This window comes from Anser brachyrhynchus (genome assembly GCF_964034855.1).
Source record: "Anser brachyrhynchus genome assembly, chromosome: Z".
In the NCBI taxonomy this organism is placed as follows: Eukaryota; Metazoa; Chordata; class Aves; order Anseriformes; family Anatidae; genus Anser; species Anser brachyrhynchus.
In genome coordinates, this window is record NC_137697.1 from 48,546,961 (window position 1) to 48,566,930 (window position 19,970).

Sequence of the window (19,970 nt, forward strand, 5' to 3'; positions counted from 1 at the left end):
AAATTCTGTCTCATGATTTAGATCAGGACAAAAAAAAAAAAGTAAACTGGAAAGAGGGCAGCACATTGGTTACTGTGAAAGAAAGAAACACTTTCTACTAGCATACTGGTGACTGGTGTCCTGTGAATTGGAAAGTGGAGGCACTCTGAGAGAAATCTGAATTGCAAGCAAGTCGTCTTCATTTTTTTAATTGTTCCCAAGACTGATGTTAACCTGAGTTTAGGAGATATATGGCAATACTAACACAAAACAGGCTAGGCATTGCTAACTGAAGAAGTGCTGGACAGGAGACAGACAGGAATTCAAAGTGTAAATTATGGAAAATCCATTTTTTGCTTTGAATTGTGGCACAGGACTGTAGAAATGTGAAAATTATACAAAGGCACGGTCTCTAGTTCCAATGGATGTGCTAAAAAATGTATTTGATGAAGGTTTGGTTTGTGAAGGTTTAAAAAAAATCTTTGCTAATGTTTACAAAATCCTTTACAAAGATGGCAATAATAATAATAAGAAAAGTTTAATGCTTCTCTAGAACATGCAAATGACCATCAGGTCATTTCTAGCACAGAGTGAAGATTTTCTGGAATGAACTGGATGAACTTCATGAAAGCCTGAGGCATTCCTGCAGCACGAGGAGGAATCCTAATGAGCACCTGGATGCAGAGCTCTCAGGGAGGAGAAGCAGCAGCCAGACTCTGTGGGCTCACAGACACATTTTTAGCTCTACAGAAAGAAAGAAGCAAGTCCCAGCAAGGTCATGGAAGCGTCCATGTGAACTGCAAGCTGACCTGCAAAATGGCAATGATCTATTCCACTGCTGGTCTCATTCCACATTCAGCACATAACGGGGCGTTTATTTCTCCCACTGTCAGTGGAAACATAAAAGCCTCTAAATCCATGTAAATTGCTCAGACAGAAGGTATATCAGTGCAGCCTGTTACAGTCCAGAGTTGCATTTCTTCCAGCAGCACTGTAAACAGCATTCCCCTGATTCAGCATCATCCACCATTTTCCTGCATCAGGAGGAGGATAAATTCATTCACTGCTTCAGCAGTGCCTGATAAATTTTTGGAAGACCCTTGATTTTCGAGCTTCTAGTTGGAGAATGGTTGGTTTGTGTATTGCCATAAATCTCAGATATAACAGTCAAAAATATTGTTATCAGAGATTTAGATACTCAGATTAACAATCAAAAATGTTCAGAACTTCTTTTTGTTCAGTTCTGAAAAGAGATAGAGCAAGATTCAGGCACCTGGAGTGGCCAGGGTGATTTTGCTGTCAGCAGACCAAAGACCAAATTCTTTGATGCTGTTATCTCTACCACCATCTACATTGTCTGACCTGAGGCAAACAAAGCATCATCTAAGTGCCTTGGATGATGATGTTAGGGAAGAGGCGCTCCCAGAACTTGTACTGTCTTCTGAGAACAAACTGCATACATAAAAACAAGACCATGGGAACCTTGAAGCTCGTAGGTAACCTCTAGGGTAGTTTCTGTGTCCTTGTGTTTTCATGATTTGAACTGCTCATCTCTTGTCCTCCAGGTGAGCCCTCAGATCACTTGTCTTTTCTAGACACCTGAATCCAATTTTTCTCAGAAAAATGATCCTGATTTTGGAAGATACATCTTTTTATCTGTTCTTTGCAAAAGGTGGTTGCAGGGGTGACCGAGAGCATCTCGTCTGGTGCAATAGCCCTGAAAGTGACTTAGGTGCCTCTGAAGGTTGCAGGCAGTGGATTAAATCTCCCGTTGGTATTCTCAGCCCCTGCCAAAATCAGACTTCTGCCTGCATGTGCAGGCTGGTGTTTGCAGGGTTCCTCACGACAGGTGGGTTCAGGTTTTCAGAGTCTGAGGCCAGTCCCATCTTTCTGCCTCAAAGGCAGCTGAGGCATGGGCACCAGACATCTAAGGAGCTGTGTCACACTGGAGCAAGGAATCCCACTTTCTTCTCAGCACTCAGCCTGCTGGACCATTACCATGACAAAGGAGGATTATTGACTTTCATAGCCATGATGCCTTTGATTTGAGGCTTGCTTTGATTTGGGGCACTAGGGTTCATTGGCCCAGAGAAGCAATGGTCTCCTCCAGGTGAAGAGCAAGGATAGAAACACATTTTTGAGAAGGAGGAGGAAGAAGGAAAGAACTAGAATGGAAGAGAACTGAATGGAAGCTGTAATGGGTGCCGTTAGTCTCTAGGAAGGGCCCAAAAGCAGACTGTGATTCCTTAAGACAATTAAAAGCAAATTGTCTGGCTGAGTGATCGCAGGGCAAGGAAGATGCTCCCCCAGACTATAATTCAAGGGGCTGAATGGCCCTCAAAAACTGAGAGGAGAGAGGGGAAAGAAAAAAAAAAACAGAGGATGAGGCAAATGATGGAACAGATGTGAGTGCTTTTGTTGGCAAGACTTGGAGGCTAGCAGGATGGCGATAGGCTAATTTGAGGCGCATAATGCCAGGTTCCTTTCATATGCAGAACAGCACTTTGATCCAGTGTGGATGAAAGTGCTGAAAAGTGGAGAGGATGGCAGGGGGTCTTTTGTCTTTGACAAAAAAGGCATCTGCCGGGCTCTAACCCCCTTTTCTCCACCCCCTTAGCCTAGCAGGCCACTCCAACAATGCTAGCAAAGGGGACAAGTGTCTCCTGACAGCTGAAGAAATCTCCAAGAGCAGAATGAGGCTTGCAGCAATATGTATACCAGAGAGCTTAATCGATTTTTTCCACAGTACAAAAAGGGAAAGGGCTCGGGGAAGACAGAGAGATCACAGTGGAAATGGGAGGTGGGAGGAAAAAAATCCCTTTATAATAAACTTGTTACTTTTGTTCTCCAAATACATCTTTTCAGGAGATGCTTTGATGCTAGTATGAATACACTTAATGGAGCGGGGTGGGGTAGAGTTGCTGGGGCGGGGGAGGTGTGAAGTAAGGAAGAGTAGTCTTGCAGGGAGGACAAATGTAGGGTGATTTCTGTGGATTCCAAAACAGGAAAGATTTTGGAATTAATAAAGCACAGTGCAATGCAAAAGACACCCAGAAGGTAGACACATAGTTTGTGTAACATTTGTTTGAGGAATTCAGATTAGTACGAGTTCTTGGGTTTGATTTCTGGGCAAAATGGAAAACTTTTCTTCAACCTTTCCTTCTTTTTCTGTTCTCTTCTTAACTTCTTGGACTGATTAGAAATGAAAGCACTTCAGGACTAAGAGGGGATATGGGAAGGCAAGTGCTATTTGTGCCAAGCAAATACAGCAGTTGCAGATCCGCTGCCGATCTGATTCCTGATTCTCCATCTTGTGCTCTGTCAACTCTCTCCCAGCTTTTCACATCTGGTAAACAAGACTAGGATCGAATCCCCAAAGTTTGATGACTGTGGTCTTCTTAAATACCACTTTGTACCTAGTCTAATGTTTTCTTTTAGAAATAATGACAGATAAGAGTTATCGACATCTGAGCGAGACCCACCTCAGCAAATTAAATCATTTAAGAACAGAAGGTTCAGGGGTCTTCTTTCTTTTGAGATCCTGACAGCGTTTATCCATTGCTGTTTACCAAAGATAACCTTCACACCGGGGCACAGCTTTAAGCAACACCTGGTGCTGCTAAAAGCTCCTCCCTCTCTACCCCCACACGTCCCTTTTCTTTCTACCCGGGATTTACCCTTCTCCCAGGAAGGTGCAAGTGATACAGAAATAAGGAGAAGATATCATGTTCCTTGACAGGCTCTACACACACTGATGCCAAGCTGTAATCCTGTGTAGTTGTTCAGTGGGTGTGCCATGGTCACCCTCCAGCAGATGCCACCATCCAATTCAAACCAGCTGATGTGGAGAGTATTTTGGCAACAGCATCTCCTACCTTCAGCTTTGAAATGCCTGCTGACATGAGTTACTATAACTCATTGGGGAAGACTTGGAAGGCAATTGATGCTCCTTTGATTCCTGCCCATTTGTCATTCCTTGACTTTTTGAGCTCCAAGTGCTTGAAACGTAGTTGAGAATGGTGCTGAGGGACTTTGTGTGCTCCTGCTGCTGTCAGCAAGGGAGCTAAGACCACCCCTGTCCTTCACACACCTCCATGTGAAAGTCACCTCCCAGGTGGGCTTCAGGTGGTTCTTGTGTGGTTTTACTCTCAGCTGCTACACACAGTGATAGGATGCAGGACAAGAACCAAATTGGGAAATACGTTGCTCATGGGGAAGCCCATGAGCAATACATTTCACTGACCTGGCAGGGAACAGCCTGCCAATATATTTCCCTGTCCCCTGACCTGGCAGGGAACAGCCCTCTGTACTCCTCCATGCCAAGGAAAAACAGCCCACACGGCACCACAATAGCCAGATGACAGAGCTGAGCAGTCCAGGGCAACCTGTTATGTCCAGAGGCAATTGTGATCAGGACAGTGTGTACAAATCTCAGGGAGTAAGCTTGGGACACTTTGTTCTTGGAGGTGAAACATGAACCACCTCATTATGAAAAGTCTTTGGTACTTCCCCAGCTGGGCAGACACATCCTTCAGCTGCCACCATCTTGAGATTTCTCCGTGTGTCCAGTACCAACTCTTGCATCTGCACACCAGAAGGAGACACCCTTACCATAGTCCAGACAGCTGCCAAAGCTGCCTTGCCATGACTTCTTTGTGTCATGCCAGCAGTATGTCTGGAAATACGAAAGGAGTGGGTTGTTGCTTTTCCTGTGTAAACATGTGCGGTAACTCTTCGTAACTGCAGGTAGTCATTTCAGTTTTAAACTGTGCCCTTAAGGCAGGTTTATGTAGCAGTTCACAGTTTACTGTGTGCTAGTTTTTTGCTGCTGGTATGTGGGCATGAGGAGAGGAAGATGCCTGTGTGGTTCAGCCTGGTTGCTACAGTCCAGGCCAGGTGGCCAGGTGAGCCAGTTTGTGGGAGAGACTGAGTCTGTTTCCCCTGAAACATGCTGCAAGGCTGGAGGAAAAATGTGTGTGTGGAGCAAAGAGTAGCCTGCAAACATAGAGCCAGCCCAGATAAAGCGATAGCAGGAGTGCAGGCTGTGAGAGCACTGGAAGGTTTGATTTGTTTTCATGTCTCATCCAGAAGGCTGGTGTTTTCTCCACAGAAGATGGCTACCCTCAGTTGGTTTGTGTTTGGATAAACATCGAACTGTAAAGATTGCAAAGCCTTTGTGATGTGCATACTCTGCATCGAGGCAGAGCCACCTGACCAGCTCAGGAACCCCTCGCAGATCTTGCTGCTCCGTGGGCAGGGTCAATCTGGTCATTGTTTCAAAGGCTGCAGCATTTAGTAAGGACCATATTGTTTTAGTGGTACATTGTCCCAGTGAATCCTGCTATGGTAGTCCAAATAACCTACAAAATCAGCCATACCCATGGAAATATTTTTGGCTGCACTGGTTGTACATATGAGCTTTTCCTGGCATAACCTAGCAGTCCTGGCTGTAGAAACCTCACATTTTCAGCACGGATTTGGCTTCTGTCTCAGTGAATCTCATCTGGTCATTAACGTCCATTAGAGCTTCTCTGTGTGGGAAGTGAAGCCAAACAAATGGAAAACAATGGCTTCAGAATGCAATAAACCCCAGCCTCCATGCAAACTTTTGTGCAGAAATAAAGTGGTTTCAATTTGTTTTTGTTTAGTTTACTTCCAAATGAAGCAAACATCCTTTGTCAGATCTCCTCAGTTAGTCTGATGTAACTTTCCTGAGTGGTTAGTTTGATATAAGTTTCCTGAGTGTCCACCTGGAGCTATTCTTTTAATCAGGTGCAGTGTGGCTTCTTGCCCCTTTTAAACACACGAGATGGGAGTGAGTGTTGCTATTCATGAACACCATTCCAGAACTAAAGATAAATTTTGTGTTCTCATATTCAGTTACATAAACAGTGGTTTGGATCCAGGTGGGCATTGTAGTGGAGACAGCATGATTTCAAGCTCTGTGCACTTTTCTGGATTGTTGTCCTGGGGAAGGGCAAATTATGCCTGTTTGCTCCTATATCTGTCCTGTCCTGGGAAACCAAGACTTGGTTCACACAACCTGAGTACATGAAGACTCATGTGTGAGTTTCATGTTATTGACAAATACCTCTAGTTTCAGAATGCTTTTGTTGGTGTCCAGGAGTTAAATCCACAGAGACCTTGTCAACGTGCACAGTGCCATCTTGGAAACAGAGCTTGGAAAATAAGCTCTCCTAAGAGTAATTCTGAAATGTGTTTGAAGACATCAGCAGACATCCCTCAGCTTACTTTCTTTAGAAATAAAGAATACTCAGCCAGTAAATTATAGGAGAACTTTTTGCTTTCTTGTGCCTTTCAAATAGAGGTCATCTGTGGGGATGCCTGTGCCAGAAGCCAGTGGGGTGGCAGATCTCTGGCTCAGGCCCTGAGGCCACCACCAAGCAACACTGACACAAAAAAAACGGTACAGGATCTCTGCTGATCTCCCCTAGGGGTAGGATCTGCTCAGCCACCACTCTGGTGGTTATTCTAGTAGATGCACAGCTTTAGGAAGAGAGACTGTGGGAGCATTTATTTTCCAAGGTAAATGCTGCGGAGGAGGGAGCGTACGTCAGGGGCCGCCCTGTCCTTGGGGAAGGTAGCAGCCTGGGGCCCTGCCAGCCACTTGGCCTCCCCAGGCAGCTCCTGGAAAGGATTTGTGCTGGGAATAACTGGGGGAGCCAGGGGAGCATGAAGCAGGAAGCAACAGGGTGAAATCTTCCATGTGGATGAGGAAGAAGGGGTGAACAAGGGAAGCCATGCTTATTTGAGGTGTGGGGATCAGAGCCTGTCAGGCCTAGGCCTCTACGATGACTGGTAGACTGCTGTCTAGTGGAGCAAGAATGCCTGTCTTTCAAAAGACTGTTTAAATAAAAAAACCCCTCTTTTGTATGAATGACATCACAGGCAAAGCTACTCAGCGTTGCGTGTTGCGAGTTAATTTCCTATATTCAGGTCTGTGGGACATGGCAAGTAAATAGCTGCAGACCTGGAGGAGGCCTGGGTTGGTGAAACGTGGATTAGGGTACTCGGAGTGGGAGCAGCTTCAGAGAGTCCTCAGAGGGCGGTTGCGTGTTTGTGACCTCCTCGAGGAGCGAGTCGAGAACTCACAAGGAACTCTGTCTTTTCCTCCTTCTCCCCTCCCCCAGGTGATCTTTGCTTTGAATCAGACTCTCTTGCAGCAGGAGAGCCTCCGAGCAGGCAGTTTCCAGATCCCCTATACGACAGAAGACCTTATCAAGCATTACAACTGTGGGGACCTCAGCTCCATCATCTTCAACCATGACACTTCTCAAGTGAGTCTTGCCACCGCAGCCCTTGTGCTACGCACACGTCCCGGTAGCGCTAACCCCTGTCTCACGCTTGTCTCTCCTCAGGCAGGCCCTTTGCAGGCAGGGGCCAAAGACAGCTAGCCTGTCTTTTTCCTGTGCCTGCTCTTCCAGGAGTCTGCGCTAGCTCACCGCCGTCTTACTGCACACAAGCAGTGAAGGCGCACCTGGCTTTCCCTTTTGGACGAATGCCGTGTTTGCTTTAGCATCAAAGCTCTATGAGTTAATCCTTTGTTTTCTTAAGGATCCTGTGGAATTGCGCTAACTTGGGTAGGAGCGAACGTAGTGCCAACAGAGGGTAGAAGCAGGCTCTTTTGTGCAAACAGTGATAGAGAAATGCTCTCTTGACTTTGACACTTGTGTAAGGCTGGGCAAGTTGCAAGCTTTTTCATTTCTCCTATCAGTATGATCCTGCACTGTAGGTAAGGCGCAAAGAAGAGAAATGGAGTGAAACAAAGAAAAAGATAGATTTAGACTGAATGTCAAGGAAAAGAAAACCTCAGAGGCCTCACAGACTTCGTTTATGGAGGCGGTTTCCCAAGCAGCACAGTGGAATGCAATGCTCTGATCTTTAAACCACAAGAAAATGCCCAGCAGGGACCAATTTGGCCTGTTTGGGCTGTTAGATAGCTAACCTCAGACTGAGACATCAGGCCACTCTTTATTCTTGTGTGTGAGGTACTGCCTGGCAATTTGTGCACTTCAATGAAAATGAGGCTCTAGCCTCGCAGCGCTGAACAAGCGTGTGTTGGTAACTGGGCTTTCCCTGCTGAGTAACAGTTTTCATATGGCCTTTTGATACGTACAGTGCAGTGCTGCAGAGCTGGAAATACTGTCATACTAACCCTTGCTTCTCTGGCACTGAGCTTTGTGCGCGCGTTACCTTCCTGTCCTGTACACCCTTCAGCCTGCCAGTGCTGGCAACCTGGTTGTTAATAATGCTTAGCTCTTACGCAGTGTGTTTCATTCATAGATTTGAAAGGGCTTCTCAAAGGAGGCCAGCACTGTAACAGCATACAGATGCTGCACCACTGTTCTGCTGAGGTGTTACAGACTGCAGACAGCTGATGTTGCCTTGGGGGCCTTGGAAAGAACAGCTCTTGCCAAGACATGCTCTCCAAGGGAGCAAGTGCCCTTTACTTAGACAAGCGGCTCCTCCGCAGGGCAGTCTCCATCACAGCAAAGCTGAATAGCCTGCAAGTTGAACAGCTTACATTTTTAAGGAGAACTTATCTGTGAATTGTATATGACCCTGTGTTTGACCCACTGTAGGCTAAACACCCTTTTGCAACAGGCGGTGATAGTCTATGAGTCACTCCAGAGCCTCTTCAGGTGCTGCATCCTTGCAAGGGAAAGCACCTGGCTTAGTGACTCTGCTCCCCAGCAAATGTCTCTTGCAGACCCTGTTCTTAGCAGTCCCTATAGCTGCAATGTCCAGAGCTACTTGTGGGAGAAGGCAGGGTGGCTGTGACTCCAAATCTGTGATTCTCTCCAGTTGTAAGAGGTTGGGGTAGTATGCAGCCACAACAGTCCTGGGGGCCCCAGGAGATGTACTCAGTATTTGAAAAAATACCTTGAAGACCGGAGAACTACAGCTGGTAAAACTTTATTTCCTGACAAAATCTGGCTCTCCTTTTTTTCAGAAAGTTTCGGGATGTTTTTGTTAACTAATTCAGAGTGTGCACTTATTCTTTGACAGCCCCAAGGGTCTGATACTAGTCAAACTCTCCTAGAAGAGTGTACTTATAATTATAGTTATGTCATACCCAAGGCAATTTCAGGAAGAGGTATGTAGTTAAAGATAGCCAGGGGCAAATATTTACTTTCTTCAGCCAAGCAATCAGGATTTGGGATCTATGGTGTGGCAAACTGAGAAAAATGTGTTGACTTTGCCTTTAAAAAAAATAATCATCTGGCTGGCTTATGAAATGATGTGTTGAGAGAAATGGAGCACTATGCATTATTAGAAGTTTGTTGAGTCATTTTTGGCTTTCTTTGGGTTTTGTCCTACTGGATGTGTGTTGAGAGACAAGGCAATTGCCACATTCAGTGATGGAGCAAAAAGCCTGTGCATGATGTCTGCCTGAAATAAGTGGCCCTTTTTGAAGACTTTTTTTTCTTTCTGTCTTAGGTCCCAAATTTCATTAATGCTACACTGCCAGCCCATGAACGTATTACTGCCCAAGAGATAGACAGCTACTTCCGTCAGGAGCTCATCTACAAGCGAAATGAGCGAATGGGCAGGAGAGTGAAGGACCTGCTGGAAGAGTACCCAGACAAGAGCTTCTTCTTTGCATTTGGAGCTGGTATGTGATTGAAGTGCTCTTCAACCTGAACACATTATTTCCACATCCCTTAGAAGCTTTGTACAAGTGGTTGCCCCAGTTTAGAGAAGGGTCAGTACTTTCACCTTGGTGGACACAGAACACCTGGTTCTGTGGTCTGGTAATTGCACCATACTAGGAAAACTTTCTGCAGTATGCAAAGAGCTCACAACATATGCATTGATTATAATATTTATTAGTTACAGACTTGTTTCTTCTATTTCATATGCACATAGCCACAGATACTGAACCAACTGTAGTGCATACACAAAAGGAACAAACTCTTACACAAACATGGTTATGCTCTTGTCAACCAAAGTAGAAGGGCAGAAGCACAGAACTGAAATGAAAGGTAGCAAGAGGTTGCATCAGCAGTTGAACAAACCTTTCAAGAACACATCCAAAAGAATAACATTCCAAAGTGTGTGAATCTAAGGGACCTTCTAAATGTAAGGGGAGATGCAAGGCACACTTTCACCTTTCTGCTGCAGATCACTGCCTCTTCCACTGCACTTCCACAACTACAATGGAATTTTGTCTGTCCCTATTTTGGAGCAGAACATTGTTCCCAGAAAGGGAAAAACTACCCCATCTGCTCCTTAGCAGCCAGCAGGAATCCATAGGCACATCTAGTGTGCACATCTGACTCAGTGAGGTTAACACCCGTAGTTCAGACTAGGGGCGGGTGGAGAGTGTAAACAGGATTGTTTTGCCTTGACTCCCATGCTTTGTTCTAGCTCCAGGGAAGAGAAAAAGTGAGAATGAGTGCAGGTGCTAATTCCCACAGAAGCAGTGCATCCTTTCCAACATGAACCATGTGGGCCTTGTGAGAGAGGGAGAACTGAAGGCACTGTCAGGACCCGTGTGATGTTTTCTGCTCTCAATGGCTACTGCTTTAGTGAGGATGGAAGATCTAGACAAGGAAAGGAAAATATTTACTTAAACAGTGTAAAAGCATTAGTATTTGAAGTCTGTGACAACCTCCTCACTTGCAGCAGGGAGCTGTGGTTACAAACTTAACATAATAAGGGTCCTGTGTGTGAGGGCAGAGGTAATGAAGGGTGGCTGACAGTGTCTGTTCAGGCATGCATGAAGATTTGCTATCTCCTTGCTGTATCACTCTGCTACGTGCAGCTCCCTATCAGGAAGTAAGGTGAAGCAGGTACAGCTTGTATAGATTTTGGACTCGAAGCTAAGACAGGGGCTTGGTTGTACTCCAGTAGCTGATGTGGTTCTGACCACACTTGTCCCTGCAGGTCTGAAGTTCCTGATACATCTGCCCTGAATGCCAGCTGCATCAGTTGCAGGTAGCCATTCCTCTGTGAGGAGGGCTAGTCATGGATGTCAGGGCTCCAGTAACTGGATCACAACTGAGGAACGAGCAGTCAGGCTCAGATGCAAATGGGCAGACATGCATGCCAGTCTTGCTCTGAGTTGGTCCTGTCCCAAGAGTTGGAGAGAGGAGAGCCTCTCCACCTCCTCGCACACACACACTGCATCCCAGTAGCTGGGCTGGATAAATCACCTATCTTCAAGGTGCTTTTTTATCATTTGTCTTCCTTCCAATCAATTTCCTCATCTTCTCTCTCTTGTCCCCCAGACTTCCTTCACTGTCATTAGCGTGCACAGTACTGTCCCCACAGCCCAGAAGCACTGCAGGAGCAGGACAGGTGTGTGGCTGTCTGCACCCATTGCTTCTTTCCCTTTCCCCTTTTCTCCCGTGTTCTTGCCAATCCTTCTCTACCATCATGACAGCCCCAAAAACCATCCCAGGCTTCCTGGGTTTTTGCTTTACTCCTTCCTATTATTTTCCCTTTCTCAGCTGCTCCCTTCTTTGTCCCAGTTGCCACTTTCAGTAAAGCAGAGTTAAGATTCACCGAGCACTTCACTGCTGCAGTGCTGCCTAGAGCCCTGGGCCCATGCGAACACACTTAATGAGTGGCTTATGTGCACATGGCTTGCTTTCCAACCACCACGCATACTTTTCCATCATACTTTTGAATCCAGACAGGTTCATTCGCTTCTCTGGGGACTCTAGATCCACTCTGAAACTACCTCTAATTACACTCTGGCTTTGCTACCAGTCTGGCCTCCATTCTCATCTGCTCTTCCAAATAGCTCTGCATAAAATACAGTGTCAGCTTCCCCCTGCCCCTTCTGCACTAGGGAATTAAACACCAATATGCAGAGAGACTTGTGAGCAAAAGATATATAGCAGGAACCCATTTTTTAACAGCACAATTCCTCATTATCCCCTTGTTTGTTTGCATAGGGACTTCTTTATTTGTTTTGCATTAATTGCCTAAATTAGGTAAGTAACATCACAGTATATAATGCAGAAAACAGATCAATTTCTGTACAGTTCTGAGGTTTTCATAGAGCACAATGCAAATTTGAGTGCAGCCTTTTATTGTTTTCCAGAGAGCTAATTTAGCCTTTTGCTTATCCAGATTCCTGTATGATAGGTGATTCTGCATAAGATTTATTTTGATGCCAGCAAGTAGTGAAGATGAACTAATAACTTGAGCCCAGTTCTTTGCACTGCTTGAGTATTATTCTCTTGTTCAATTTCTGGAAAAGGGCTCCAAGAAAGTGATAGTACAGGGCACATTACAATGAGCTGCAGCAGAAGGTAGCAAAAAAGAGAAAAGAGAAAGACTATAGAAGTGGGACTAAATCATCATTGCATTGTAGCTTTTCCTCTCTTGGCCACCAGTGAAAAATCTTTCTCGCAGCAATGATTGGTAAATTGCAGGACAAGATTGCATTAAAATGGTAGTAGGATGTCAAAGGGTTCCAGGCAAGAAGGGAGAAAGGACTTTTGGTTGTTTCTTTTCAGATTTTTCTAGTGTGCCTTTTATTTTTAATAGTGCTACACTTTTTTAAGGAAAGTTCAATATTCTCCATTAACCAAACATCATTGAAAAAAAAAACACTTTTATCATCAATTATATCCAAAGAAGGTCATGGTTTGTGGATGGCTGTGATATTACAAATACACTCTCTGGTTATATAAAATACTGTTTGCATTTGTATTTTAAATGGGAGAAGAGCAGAAAAGATTTATTATTTATTTCATCTTCCCAAATGGACTGTTTTGGTTTAGAGATGTGTAATGCATTTTGCACAAAAAACTCGTGTTTCTTTTCAGGTCTTAATATAGCTGCATGGCTATAGATTTTGGCTTTTTACATAGAATTACATGTGGTAATTTGCTCAGAAATAGATTTGATAGTTAAATCCAGTGTATTTTATGCTTTTACTACATTTTAACAGATCGTACACATTCACCCTGTATTCTGTTGAAAATGCTTCACAGTCAGATCTCATTTCTGGAACTGTTTTTTAAGTTTTTTAAGAAGTAATTTAAGCTTGCACAAACGTATAGAGGAAAAAAATAACAGATTCTGATGAAACTATCCAAAAAGCTTTGCTTTTGGCCAAAGTGCAAACATGGAAAGTCTCAAGCCAAACGAAGTCTGTTGGAGGGAATTACAAAAATTTATGGAAAGAGAGAGATGGTAATGCCAGTGACATTCCACTAGGTTCAGTAAAGATTTTGTCTTAATTGTGGACAGGCCTTTCTATGTAGCAGCACTTAGAGTCACCAGTTAGATCTACTTACTGTTGCCTGTGGAAGAACTTGGGGGCAAACCCAGCTCTAATCTTTTACAAGCAGTCTTCCTTCTGTATTCATTTTTAATTTCTCAGAACTGTACGTGCAGTGTTCAAGATCTGAATGCTAAGCCAAAGTGACTGATGGAGTTTTTTAATCCAGAGACAGCCATGTCAGTAGCAGTATAGGTTTCTGGTTTATCCAGCAGATACAAATCAAAGTAGAGAGGGCTGCATTGTGCTACTGTGCTGTGGATTTTTATCACTTATACCGGTCTGTTACAAGGGTGCTGCCTGCTTGCTGAACCATCACAGAGCCACATAATAGCTGAGGCTGGCACATCATCATCTGGTCCAACTCCCATGCACAGAGCAGGGTCATCCAGAGTAGGTTGCCTGTGTATGACCAGGTTCTGTGTATCTCCAGAGACGGAGATTCCACAGCCTCTCTGGGCAAGCTATTCTGGTCTTTAACCACTCTCATAGTAAAGAAGCTTTTTCTTATGCTCAACTGAAATTTCTTGTGTGTCAACTTGTGTTTGTTGCCTCTTGTCCTTTCATGTGCACCACTGAGAGAAGTCCTGCTCCATCTATTTTACAACCTCCTATCACGTATTTTTACATTGTTAATACCCACGTGAGCCTTCTTTTCTCCAGGCTGAACAGTTCCAGCTCTTTCAGCCTCTCCTAGTATGCTAAAATACAATAGAACAGAACAAAACAGAATAGTTCAGTTGGACATTAGGAAAAAGGACAAATGTCATCTAGTCCTACTGCCTGACCACTTCAGGGCAGTATTATTATTGAGGGCATTAGGCAAATGCCTCTTGAATACTGACAGGCATGGGACATAAACTACCTCACTAGGAAGCCTGTTACAGTGTTTGGCAACACTCACAGTATAGAAATTTCCCCTAGAGTCCAGTCTGAACCTCCCCTGGTGCAGCTTTGTGCTTTTCCCACATTTTCTGTCATTAGTTCGAAGGGAGAAGAGACCAGCACCTCCCTGTCCATTTCCCCTCCTCAGAAAGTTGTAGAGAGAGAGCAATGAGGTTGCCTCTTAGCAGCCTCCTTTTCTCCAGACTAAACAACCCAAGTATCCTCAGCTTCTCTTCACTGGATGCTTTTTTCATTTATCATCTTTGTTGCCCTTTGCGGGACTTGCTCCATTTTTTCCCTGTCTCTCTTGTACTAGGGAGTCTAAAACTGGACCCAGGACCTAGATGTGTCTCATTAGTGCTGAGGAGCAAGGAGGGATCACCTCCCTCAAGCTGGTCGTATCACTACTCCTAATGCATCTCAGGAGGCCATTGGCCTTTGCCACAAAGGGCACATTGCTGGCTCAAGGTCAGTTTGATGTCCACTAGGACCCCAGGTCCTTTTCTGCCAAGCTGGCCTTCAGCCGGCTGTTTTCCAGCCTATCCTGGTGCCTAAAGCTGTTCTTTCCCAGGTGCAGGACTTGGTTTGCTGAACTTCATGAACCAAGATACCACCATCCATGCTGACTATTCCCAATCAGCTGTTTGTCCTTAATGCATTTGGAAATGTTTTGCAGAATGATGTGCTCCGTCACCTTCCTCAGGAAGAGATGTGAGGTTTTACCAGTGTGTAGTTCCCCAGATCCTCCTTCTTGCCCTTCTTGAAGATAGGAGTGACATTTGCATTCTTCCAGGGACCTTCACCAATTTTTGCAGCCTTTTAAAACCAATCAAGATTGACCTTGCAGTAACGTTGGCAAGCTTCCTCAGTTCCTGCATATGCATCCTGTGAGGACTTGTGCATGCCCAGTTTGTATGAGTGTATCTTAACCAGACCATCCTTCCCCAAGGTTCAGCCTTCCTTGCGTAGAGCTTCCCCTCTGGTCACAGGAACCTGAGATTCCTGAAGGCTGGTTTTACCAGTAAAGAAGGCAGTTATGTACTGAATACCTTGGCCATTTCCATGTCCTTTGTTGCCAGGTCTCCTGCCCCTTTCAGCACGTTTTATATAGTCTACATTTTACTCCTGCGGTAAACAATAGACGCATTCTTTGTTTCCCTTGATATTTCTGATCATGCTCAACTCTAGATGGACTTTCTACATGGTCACTTTTATTCCAGGATGAATGTGGCTCCTGTTTAAGAGGCTAAAGAATAAGAGGAAAAAATAGCTTTTTTTTTTTTTTTAATTCTTTTTTATTATTATGCAGGTGGAAGCATACTTAGTGGCATAAGACAGACTTTTTGTTAGGTAAGGCCTCAGGTGAATCCAGAGTCTCTAGGAGCTGAGTTTAAATTCCTCTAGTCTCTCCTACTTCTTTGAACAGCTGAGAAACTCCAGAACTGCCAGCTCATGAATAAGCAGTATAGAGGGATCTAAGCTGCCTTATATCCATGTTGATGAAATGACAGACTTTACTGAGATATGCTGGCTGATGTGTGAACTTCAGAAGTTGGCCCTCTTAATCTTTTAAACACTGTCAAAATCCCTTTTGTCTCAGAGCTCTTTTTTATTATTATTATTATTTTGCTGCTCCTGAAAAAATGCATCATTTTGACACTTTAAAGTGTGCTGGATATCAGCAAACCACCATTAATGCTAAGAAAAGAAGGATGACAGTGAAAGCTTCTTCAGCTACCATTTCTTCTAATTACTGAAGGAAATAATGGAAGTACTTACTTAATGTTACCCAGATTTGTATGGATTCAAACCTCCAGGGACTAGCTGTTATTTTCCCATTTTTTTTTCCCCAAGACCTCCCAAAAGAGTTGTTATGAGCAGGCTGATTAACCGATGTCTGAATTAGCCGTTCAGCAAGTTGTTAATTCACTTAAAACACTCCAGGATCTTAGTTGTCTTACTCTCAGCAGTTGAGTCAACTGATACTCTCTAAACTAAAATTAACTCTCAGACGGTTGACAAGTAATCCAACAACATGCAAAAGAAACACAGAATCTAAAATAGAATCATAGCATATCCTGAGTTGGAAGGGACCCACGAGGATCATCAAGTCCAACTTCTGACTCAACACAGGGGAACCTAAAAGTTAAAACCTGCTTCCTGAACACCAACATGTTTGGGGCCCTGATGACTTCCCTGGGGAGCCTGTTCCAGTGCCTGACCACCCATCAGTCTCCTCTTCTCTAAGGATTTTTGCACCCCTGTAGAAGAGTAATTGCCCCTGCCTGAGTTGAAGATAGCTGCATAACCCATCTTCCTAGCCACTTGGACAAGGAAAAGAAGATGTGACCACCTATGGTCACCCCGAAGTCTATCATAGTCTACCAAATGGCTTCCTCCGATTTGTCTAGGTTTTGAAGTAGTCCTTGGGTTGTAGGGGACACAGTTATGTGTCATCCTCAGGTGCCAAGTACACTGGACACACAGACATATGTGTAACCTTTTCCCTTGCCCCTTACTTCATAACAAACAAAATAATCCTGGAAAAAAAAATAATTGCCACAGGGGGAATTGGAATTGTGCTGAATCTCTGTCTTGAATGTTGTGTAAGGTGGTGTCATTTCCATATAAAGCTGTTTGCTGTTACTTCTTGAAATTTGTTCAGTCTGGCATTTTTGCATGGGAAATTATGCAAGAGGAGCAATATTTATGATCTCTGAAAAATAAAAGATCAGAGAAAGGACCTGTTAACAGTGTTTATAAAAATTACCAGCAGTGCTATTCCCAGGGTGTCTCTGTCCAGCCAAACAACTGTTTATACCTGTAAAACAAAGCCAAACAAAAAAGCTGACATGGCAATATGAAAGTTACCCAGGTAAATGGGATGTCAGTTGGGCCATGAAATTCATTGGGAATTCAGAGACCAACATGGAAGCTTTGAACCTGACCTCAGCACATTTGGAACTGGAGATGAGGGTGTGCACAGGGAATATAAACATATATATGTCTTGTATAAGGGATTTGAAATGTGTAATGAGGAAGTTCAGGAACAATCCATGCAAAGCTGAACCTTTGCAGATCCTAAAAGAGGGCAAAAATGGGGGCAGGGTCAGGTAGCTGACATAACGATAAAACAGATTGAGTCCTGTGGGGCCACCTTGCTTCTCCCTAGGGACAAAGGGCTTGCTGATTGCCTGCCTCTGTCTGTCTCTGGAATGCAGCATCGTTTTAGCCTCTTTGGGTGGGAAGAAAAGCTGAGTCCCTGAAGGTGTGCCTGTACCTCTGTAATCTGAGAATGCCAGATACAAGCCAGCAGCTTTGAGACTGTTTTCCTTAGTAGCTTCTTTGAGTCTGCAGAATGCTAATGACAGGGTTTATTAGAACAACAACCCCAAAGGGAATAGATACTGTTGTGTGAAGGCAGGACCCACATCCAAAGCCCCAGGGTTCACATGAAGGACACTAGTCCTGACATCTCTGACACATGAAATGAGGAAAGCTTTGCATTTCTGCATTAGAGGCAGAAACCTCTGTTCCAATGTATTAGTGGAACTGTCAAAATCAACCAGGTGAAACAGCTGTGTGTTGTTTCTTCTCAGGTACTGACAGTCTGGTGACCATCGGCTTCTTGTGTATGCAAGGGTTTACCCTTTGCTAGCTCTACTAGGCAGCAACGGTAGGGAGACTTTCATCTTGTAATACATTTTTAAGCTTGTGGAATTTCAAGTCCTTAATACCTTTTTTTGGAGGAAATCACTGGTGTGGAATAGGAGCAGGTCCAGTGGCAGAGTTGACTGTGAGAGCCACAGTTCAGATGTAGCACTGGCATTTCCTTCCCTCGTTGTGTAATATAATGCTGGCTGCTAGCATAGTCACCTACGTAAGTGTCTCCTTGCCTAATGAAGCTGAGGCTTCAGCCGTGGAAAACTCTCAGTAAATGTCAGTACAGATGGAGCCTTGGTGGCTAAGCCTGCCTGAACAGAAGCCATTTCTTTTAACTCGGTTTTTCTAAAACATACCATATGAGGTTGTAAACTTTTTCCTTATGTTAACTTTGCTACAAATTTGGCCTTATAAACAGTGGAAAACTTTTTCCCAGCTTCAGTTTTGGTGGTTATCAGGAGGTTTGACTTTGTCCAAAAGTGAAAATAGGAATCCAGGGAACCAAATGTAGTCAAGTCACACATTTGAGAGACCTAGTTTTGACAGAAAACTCTTGTCTGGTAGATGAGAATAGATGAGGTAGATGAGAATATTTAATCATAGAATCATAGAATGGTGTCTTCTTGTCTTGCACTAAGAAAAAATGGTTTCATTTTATCTTATGAAATTGTAACTTTAAAGGTTATTTTTTATTCTGTTAGGCAAATTTTCCCATGTTGTGCAAGGCCTGCATCATAAAGCGTTTCTTGTTTACATGATTCTCTTACAAGCAAATGTGGAAAATAAATCCTAGTAATTGCATATATATGAACTACTTAGCAAAGGACATCACTTTTTAAAAGAAATGGAAGGTTATTCTTTGTTTCCTCCTGGGTGAATATAGGTTTGAGGTGCTTTCTTTAAGTCTCTCCATATCTAGTGAAAATATTTTCTGTAGGTGAATGTTTTCCTGCCCACCAGATTTTCCCCTTTGGTTTCAGAGTAGTGAAGTATAATCCACTAAGATGTTATACTAAAAATGGAATGTGAAAGAAATAGCATTTTTTGAAAAACAAACAAACAAAACCCCCAAACAAACAAACAAACAAAAACCTCTTGTCCCAGCCTTAGTGGAGTAAAACCTCAAATGAACATTTATGGAGTAATATTTCAGCTTACAGATAACCACAGGAACAAGTACTTTTGGAAGCGTGCAGACTCAGGAAGTTGGGGGCTGGGGGGAATCTGACTTACACGTATGCAGAGGTCTTGTGATGCAACATACTTACACACCTGCACCTGATGTGAACTGAGGAGTCTTTAAGTCAACTTAAAACATCCCTAGGACCAACCCCCTGTTTTTAATTTTTCCCATTTCCTTCTCCTGGCAGCATTACACTTGTAAGAGTACCATGCTTTTGGTGTCTTGGTTTGTGTTCCTGTACCTGAGCTTTTCATGACTTGGAAAGTACTGCTAGAATAATCAAGAAGTGTGTTATTTCTAGGCTTGTCCATTAGAGAGACAATTGCCTGTTTTAAAATGACTCGATGTTCTTCATCCCAACTAGTATTTAAGAGGTATGCCCGTGTGTATGTGTGAGGCAAAGTGGTGAAATTTGCCCCTGGGTTTCTGAGCTCCAAAGATAGGTTTCTTTCTCTTATACTTCTTCTAGGCCAGTTTGAATATATATACTTCTTCTAGGTCAGTTTGAATTGTCCTTGGGAAAACTCTATCCAGCTAGGGAGGGTGTTTTACTGGCTCAGACAAGGTTCCTATATTGTGTAAGGATAAAACGAGGAGGTGTGACTCTTAGACAATGGAAGAGCTAAACATCCCCCTCAATGTGCATTTTGCTGGTTTGGTCCTGGCATGGCACCATGTCTTTCAGTCTGTAAATCATTCAAGGTTCATTTTCCCATCTCTGCTACGTGGATAACAGCATTCTTTTCCACTACATCAGGGTGCTCAGCTGGGAATGTTTGCCACTGCTGGTGTTACCAGCCCATGTAGGAAGCCTCTTCCAGCTTTGCACAGGATTTTTAGGAACAAAGTTTCGTAGTAATGTGGTTATACAAAGCCAAGGACTCTCTCTTCTTGCTGCAGTAATATGACTGCCTCAGATATGGCATGCTAAGCTCTGTCAGTAAAACATGATTGGGGTTTCCCTTCTTTGCTCACTTAGTCTGATGGGAGCTGAGC

The 19,970-nt window shown here is 43.8% G+C and overlaps 1 protein-coding gene across 5 annotated transcripts in view; it reads left to right on the forward strand.

Moving 5' to 3' along the window:
• The window catches only part of LOC308185494 (metalloprotease TIKI1-like), a 78,500-nt gene that overhangs the window by 44,581 nt on the left and 13,949 nt on the right, over positions 1–19,970 (forward strand). For 4 of the 5 annotated variants that reach the window (XR_013943417.1, XM_080573678.1, XM_080573679.1 and 1 more), the window contains exons 3-4: positions 7,131–7,277; positions 9,442–9,616. Coding sequence is in view for 4 of the 5 variants with exons in the window: in XM_080573678.1 (XP_080429804.1) it covers positions 7,131–7,277; positions 9,442–9,616 (322 nt within the window). In the remaining variant the exon portion in view is untranslated. The remainder of the gene's footprint in view (positions 1–7,130; positions 7,278–9,441; positions 9,617–19,970) is intronic. The other variant, XM_080573677.1, reaches the window with a different exon arrangement.